General features: G+C 46.9%; 1 protein-coding gene across 2 annotated transcripts; it reads right to left on the bottom strand.

The window, feature by feature from the left end:
• Nucleotides 1-736: 736 nt before the first annotated feature.
• LOC134297756 (nanos homolog 2-like) lies at nt 737-4,861 on the bottom strand. 2 transcript variants are annotated; one of them, XM_062976228.1, is made up of 3 exons: nt 3,317-4,861; nt 3,149-3,187; nt 737-3,062 (listed from the first exon to the last, which is right to left on the bottom strand). In XM_062976228.1, the coding sequence occupies exons 1-2, from the start codon at nt 3,836-3,838 to the stop codon at nt 3,158-3,160; spliced, it is 552 nt and encodes a 183-aa protein (XP_062832298.1). In that variant the 5' UTR covers nt 3,839-4,861; the 3' UTR covers nt 737-3,062; nt 3,149-3,157. The 2 variants fall into 2 exon arrangements, 1 of the variants encoding a protein (XP_062832298.1); XR_010004619.1 differs by having other exon boundaries at nt 3,149-4,861.
• Between the last annotated feature and the right edge of the window lie 2,858 nt (nt 4,862-7,719).

The following is a 7,719-nucleotide window of genomic DNA, read 5'->3' as shown; positions in this document are numbered from 1 at the left end:
GTATATTTTGTTCCTGGTTGCCTATTTCTTTCATTAGTCTCTTATAAAATTCCTTCACTTTTTCTTTGGAAGTTATCCAGTGTCTTTCATCTTTGTAAGTTGTCATGATCCCTTCTTTCCTCTCCCATCTGAAACGGATCTGTCTCTTATTTAGTTCTTCTGTTAGGAAGAGGTATTTTCTTCTCTTTTGTATAGTGCTCCTTGAGTGTTCTTTTAATATTATAACTTTCTTTCCTTTCTATCTGATGTTGTTTTTATTACTACACTTTAAGACTGTGGCAAAGATTTTGATGACTCTCTACTCTCCTTGGTGAAGTTTTTTTGGGCATTGAGAAGATTATTTTTCTTTTTCTTCTTCTTTTCCTTACATCACCTGCAATACTATGAATGCTTGATATTTCCCCCCTGCTTCTTTCTAATAAATGGAGTGGTAAAAAAGAAGATGGTTCTACTCATTTTTTAAAGAAGGGAACCTCCCCCCTTAAGTTTTATTTTTAGTACTATTTTTTATTTTTAAACAGATATATAATTTTGTGTACTGTTATAAAAAGAAAAAACTAAGATAATCAATAAATTGAACTTTTCCTTAGTCAATACTGACAGACTAAATTAATTTTTTAGAGTTACTATTTAATTATGAAAATCAGATAAAGGGTTCAAAATCAATAATGTAATACATTCAAAATCTAATGTTACATATAAATTTAATAGATAGCTATTGAATTCTATTTAAACAATAGGCTTGATCGATCCATGAAAAATTTGATTCTAAACTCGTTTCAAAACTAGAGGGGGCAGTTTTTCGTTTTTGTTGCTAATAACGAATTTGGCCCCCAAAATTTTTCGAAATTAACGAAAATTCGTTATTTTCTAAATTAATTCGTTAATGGCGGACGCGCATGCGCGGTGGCCCAAAAACAGCCCGAAGGGGGGGGACTTAGGGGGCTCTCCCGCCCTCATTTTTTGAGTGATCTTCTTCAAACTTGGTACAGTGGTAGAACACATTTAACACTGATAGCTCACCAAAATGTGGAACGTTTCCCTTATCCTCTGATTTTTGGCAAATTTTCATAGCTTTTATAATGAACCATTTTTTAATAATTGCAGAAATCTGTTCCTGGTTTGAAAGTCTTATTTCCTGTTAAATTGGGTTGTCTTTACTGTGAAAGTCATTGCTCTACTTTAGAAACTTTGTTTTTGTGGCTGAAACTTTGTTAAATTGGTGTAGTCCCTGCATGTGTGTGTGTGTAAAGGTATCCCTTGACGTTAAGTTCAGTCATGTCTGACTCTGGGGGTTGTGCTCACCTCCATTTCTAACCCCAAGAGCCAGTGTTGTCCATAGACACCTCCAAGGTCATGTGGTCGGCATGACTACATGGAGTGCCATTACCTTCCCGCCACAGCGGTACCTATTCATCTACTCACATTGGCATGTTTTCAAGCTGCTAGGTTGGCAGAAGCTGGAGCTAACAGCGGGCGCTCACTCTGCTCCCGGGATTTGAACCTGGGACCTTTCAGTCTGCAAGTTCAGCAGCTCAATGGTCTTTGCCTTGGCTGCCTTCCAGATCAGGCTTATAACCAGCCTATTATGGGCCACAAATTAAAGAAAATTCAATCCCATTTAAGCACAACATGAACAGTTTTGATGCCAAAACCATAAACTCTGTTTATTAAACTCTACGATCCAAACTTTAGAACAACTTGCAAACAATTGAAGGTTAGACCACAGTAATAATAACCAATTCTATTCCTTTCCAAAATTTAAACATAAAATAGTATCTTTCTTTCCAATAGCATATAAACTTTTCCTTTCTTTACAAAACAAAATTCTAGACAGTAGCCATTTAGAAGATATTTCTATATTTTCCCTGCAAAGGATAGGGCTGCATCCCTCTGGAGACACACATGATAACCCGGACATGATATAAGGCACTTATATACGTTAAATAAACATGATGTCATTGCATATATAAAAGAAGCATGATATTAGGCAATTATAGTTGCAAATAATATAATTAAACATGTAAAAATTATACATCCATACATAAAAGAAACATGTAAAGTAACTGCATATATAAAACACAATATAAAATATGATATAAGGCAATTACAGATGTCAAAGGAACGTGATATTACATATGTAAAAAACATGATTATATGTATAAAAAAGCATGATACAAGGTGTCAGGATATAGGCTGCTGGGCACCAATAACCATACACTGAGGCCAGATTCTATCTAATATCTTTATTAAAGGAATATATAAAGTCAATAAAAACAAGTGTAGAATAAAGTTCAGAAGCAGACCTTTCAAATGAGGCCAAATATAGTCCAGCAGATTATTGTCCAATATGAAATATTAGAGTCCAAAGATTATAATCCAATAACCGCAACACACGCTTTGCCAAGCAAAGCGTTGGGAAAACAGAAAAAGTCTTGAATCCAATGAAGCTTGACACAAGGCTGAAAGTTACTTGGAACGTGGCTGGAGCTGTGGCTAAAGGCAAAGCAACTTGAAGCATGGAACAAGATCTGTGGTAAATCCGTGAGACGAGGACAAGGCTTGGAACTAGATTCAGGAGGCAAGGAACAGGATTCGAAGTCCACACACACATGACCTCTCTCCAGGAGCTGACGAATTGACTCCGCAAGGAATCCTTCGCGCAATTTCCCTATATTGGGTCTCGTTTCCCCAAACAACAATCACTTTCCCTAGAGAACAGGGAGCGAAGGAAACCAGCTTGCAGGTGCAAGACTCCCCGTATTTTCTCAGGGGAAATACTTCTAATCAGTGGCATATTTGGCAGCAAGGCGAGCACTCCTTCTAAATTTTTCTCTCGATCCTCTATCAGTCGTGTAAGCCTGTTTTCTCCCATAAGGGGGAGAGTTCCCACCAAGGTCAGGTTTAATTGGTTCTTGGACTAGAACTTCAGGCAGCTGCCAAGGCTCTGACTCCGACCGGAAATCTGGGGAAAACTCCATATTTTCCTCCTCATCTGCCACAATACTGTCAGGAATAGGACTGCAGGGCCCATGAATCATCACACTAGGCAACTGACACATCTAAAAGAAACACAATATAATTAACCTAGGTACAACAAATGTGAAAGAAGGCAACAATATACATAAAAAAACATTTCTGGACTCACAAATGTAGTCTAAGAGAATTGGGCTTCCATTCTCCAAACCTGAAACAAAGTGGGAGGAAATGTAAAGAGTGTTAATGATGCTCGAAATCAAATGTTGTTCTTTTACAAAGTCAAACTAAAACTAAGAATAAATGCTTCGGTCTTCTCCTGATCTTCTTATCTCCTCACCTTGCGTCCAGCCGAGTTACGTCCGCACTTGCGATACAGCGACCTCTTCCCTTGGCTCAGTGGGCAGTATTTTAAAGTATGGGCCTTTTCGCCCGTGGCACCGCAGAGCGGACAGGTGTATTTGCGCAAGATGGGGCACTCCACGGTGCCGTCCATCCCCTTCAGCCGGTGGGACGAATAGACCTGCTTGGATTCCCCGTTGTGTTTGCAGAAATTGCAAATCTCCTTGTTTTGGGAAGCCTGGCCATTGGCACTACCTTTGGAGCTCTTGCTGCTGGAACTGCTTCCATTAACCCATTGTGATGCTGTTTCAAAGTTGTCCTCGTTGAGGACTAGCTGCATGTCGTACTCCATTGTGTCCAAACTCTGAGATGGAAATGGGACCTTCTTGCGTTCCGCGATGATCTCCGTAACCACTTTCGCAAGGCTCAGATAGCCCTTCCATCTGTCAAAAGGGTTCTGTGCAAGATTGCACCAAGGGGTAAAGAACGACAGCCGCGAGAGAAGACAGAGGCGGTGCATCGTGGGAAACACGTCGACCACATAGGCCGACAAGGCCCACACGTTGAAATACTAGGCGTGCCACCGTTGGCCGGCACGCTTCCCTGTGAGGAAGAAAGAGGGGCCGCCGCCCCAAAGGAGGCTTCTGTGCAAAATCGCATAAAGGGGTAAAGAACGACAGCCGGCGAGAGAAGAGAGAGGCGGTGCATCGTGGGAAACCCGACCACGTAGGCCGAGAGGCAGCAAAAAGAAAAGAAAAGATAAGAAAAGAAAGAAAAAAGCCACAGGCGACAAGGCCCATACATTAAGCCGGGCCGGCCACTGTTTGCCGGCACGCATCCCTGAGAGAGAGAGAGAGAGAGAGAAAAAACCAGAGGACACCGCCCCAAAGGAGGCTTCTGTGCAAAATAGCATAAAGGGCTAAAGAACGACAGCCGGCGAGAGAAGAGAGAGGCGGTACATCGGGGAAACTCGGCCACGTAGGCCGAGAGGCAGCAAAGACCAAAGAAAAGACAGAAAAAGCCACCGCCAAAAAGGCCCACACTATAAAATACTAGGCCGGCCACCGTTGGCCCGCACGATTCCCAGACAGGAAGAAAGAGGGGCCGTCGCCCCAAAGGAGGCTTCGGTGCAAACTCGCATAAAGGGGTAAAGAACGACAGCCGAGAGAGAAGAGAGAGGCGGTGCATCGTGGGAAACCCGACCACGTAGGCCGAGAGGCAGCAAAAAGAAAAGAAAAGAAAAGAAAAGAAAGAAAAAAGCCACAGGCGACAAGGCCCATACATTAAGCCGGGCCGGCCACTGTTTGCCGGCACGCATCCCTGAGAGAGAGAGAGAGAGAGAGAAAAAACCAGAGGACACCGCCCCAAAGGAGGCTTCTGTGCAAAATAGCATAAAGGGCTAAAGAACGACAGCCGGCGAGAGAAGAGAGAGGCGGTACATCGGGGAAACTCGGCCACGTAGGCCGAGAGGCAGCAAAGACCAAAGAAAAGACAGAAAAAGCCACCGCCAAAAAGGCCCACACTATAAAATACTAGGCCGGCCACCGTTGGCCCGCACGATTCCCAGACAGGAAGAAAGAGGGGCCGTCGCCCCAAAGGAGGCTTCGGTGCAAACTCGCATAAAGGGGTAAAGAACGACAGCCGAGAGAGAAGAGAGAGGCGGTGCATCGGGGAAACTCGGCCACGTAGGCCGAGAGGCAGCAAAGACCAAAGAAAAGACAGAAAAAGCCACCGCCAAAAAGGCCCACACTTTAAAATACTAGGCCGGCCACCGTTGGCCGGCACCCTTCCCAGAGAAAGAGAGAGAAGACCAAAAAAAAGGAAATGTGGGCCCAAGCCCCTCAGACCCGGGGGGCCGGCCACCGTTGGCCGGCCCCACGCCCACACGCCGCAACCCACGGGGAAGGGCAGGCTTTCTTCACGTCTGCTTGCAAAATGTGGGCCCAAGCCCCTCAGACCCGGGGGGCCGGCCACCGTTGGCCGGCCCCACGCCCACACGCCGCAACCCACGGGGAAGGGCAGGCTTTCTTCAGGTCTGATTGCAAAATGTGGGCCCAAGCCCCTCAGACCCGGGGGGCCGGACACCGTTGGCCGGCCCCACGCCCACACCGCTGGACCCACAGGGGGAAGGGCATGCTTTCTTCACGTCTGCTTGCAAAATGTGGGCCCAAGCCCCTCAGACCCGGGGGGCCGGCCACCCTTGGCCGGCCCCACGCCCACACCGCTGAACCCAGAGGGGGAAGGGCATGCTTTCTTCACGTCTGCTTGCAAAATGTGGGCCCAAGCCCCTCAGACCCGGGGGGCCGGCCACCCTTGGCCGGCCCCACGCCCACACCGCTGAACCCAGAGGGGGAAGGGCATGCTTTCTTCACGTCTGCTTGCAAAATGTGGGCCCAAGCCCCTCAGACCCGGGGGGCCGGCCACCCTTGGCCGGCCCCACGCCCACACCGCTGAACCCAGAGGGGGAAGGGCATGCTTTCTTCACGTCTGCTTGCAAAATGTGGGCCCAAGCCCCTCAGACCCGGGGGGCCGGCCACCCTTGGCCGGCCCCACGCCCACACCGCTGAACCCAGAGGGGGAAGGGCATGCTTTCTTCACGTCTGCTTTCAAAACGTGGGCCCAAGCCCATCAGACCCGGGGGGCCGGCCACCGTTGGCCGGCCCCACGCCCACACCGCTGAACCCAGAGGGGGAAGGGCATGCTTTCTTCACGTCTGCTTTCAAAATGTGGGCCCAAGCCCATCAGACCCGGGGGGCCGGCCACCGTTGGCCGGCCCCACGCCCACACACCACAACCCATGACACAAAGATACACTCCATAACAGCAAACCGTCTAGCCTCTGGAAAAATCTAGCCATTTCTGTAGTCAATGATTCCATTATATTGTGATATTTTGAAGCTAAATTCATAAAGTAAGCAATAGCAACATATCATTTCAGCATATAGAACGACTTCTTATGTCTCCTTGGTTGTATAACATGCATTTATGGTGCTTTATTTGGATAATAATAACCTGATATGATGTGTTATATGCTTTTCTTCAACAAGTCCAATCCAAGAAATCTGCTTATTTCAGCAGTGGTAGGCCCGTTTGGCTTTGATCAGTGAGACTCTTCTGTGTTCATGTTGGGTCAATAAGACATAAGATATAACTGAAGTCACAGTCAGCATACAGCATTACCAGCTTAAAAAACAGTGGTGTAAAAACACGGCTCGAGTCCGAGGACTGAAGAGGAGGTAGTTTGACAGTTAAAAAACTATACAGTGCGAAATACTATTGGCCTGTCAAGCTATTCTTAAATAGGCTACAAACGACCACACAGACCTATAATGCTTTTTGGAGGGGGAAGGTTTTAAGGCTCTGATGTTAGACACATGTTTCCATGCAGTTCCACTGCAGGTAAGACTAGTGTGTTCTTCAGGGGTTATTAAAGTTCTCCTGCAGATGACCTGGATAGAGGGAAATGACTTCAGTTGGTTGGTATACATACAGTTTAAGTAAACTTGAGGAAGTACAATTATGAAAGATATAGTGTGTAATGTAGTAGAAAGTAATTCAAAGTAGAAACAAAGCAGAAATGTGGATTCCAAAGGAAACATGAAGGCATTATTAAGTAATTGTTTTTAATAGCATAAGAGATTCTGAGTGGATTGATTCTCTACTTCTTACTCTGCGTAAGATTATCATCACATGCTCTCGACTACACCCGCACAAGGCAATGGTACAGTAAAAGAAGACAATTTTGAGAAGTGGTAAAGGCCAAGGTGTCCCACTTCTTTCAGTGATTCCGCGTGCGCGGCCAGAGGGCGAGGGGAACAGCAAGAAACAGTTTCCACGAGACGGAACTTGCGCCCACTCCTTGAAAGCAGCCGCAAAGGCACACGCCCTGACGGGCAATCGGCAACGTCCGTGTGCGCGGACAGTGGGCAAGGGGAACCAAAGGCGGCCGTTCTGCCGCCACATCGTTGAGTACACTTCCTTTTAAGGTGAATGGGACACTGTCCCACAGTCTGTGATCACTCCACCCTCGTTATTACCAACAGACCAGCAAGAAACAGTTTCCACGAGACGGAACTTGCGCCCACTCCTTGAAAGCAGCCGCAAAGGCACACGCCCTGACGGCAACGTCCGTGTGCGCGGACAGTGGGCAAGGGGAACCAAAGGCGGCCTTTCCGCAGCAACAGCGTCAATCACAACCTCTCAGGGTGATGGGAGACTGTAACACTGTCTTTGATCATTCCACCCTCTTCTATTGTTTTACCCACAGGCCAGCAAAAAACATTTACCACTCGGCGAAACGTTCTGCCAACACCTTGAAAGCAGCCGCAAAGGCACACACCCTGACGGGCAATCGGCAACGTCCGTGTGCGCGGACAGTGGGCAAGGGGAACCAAAGGCGGC

This window comes from Anolis carolinensis, chromosome 3, assembly GCF_035594765.1.
Source record: "Anolis carolinensis isolate JA03-04 chromosome 3, rAnoCar3.1.pri, whole genome shotgun sequence".
Lineage (NCBI taxonomy): Eukaryota > Metazoa > Chordata > Lepidosauria > Squamata > Dactyloidae > Anolis > Anolis carolinensis.
This window is presented reverse-complemented; position numbering and strand designations above follow the sequence as displayed.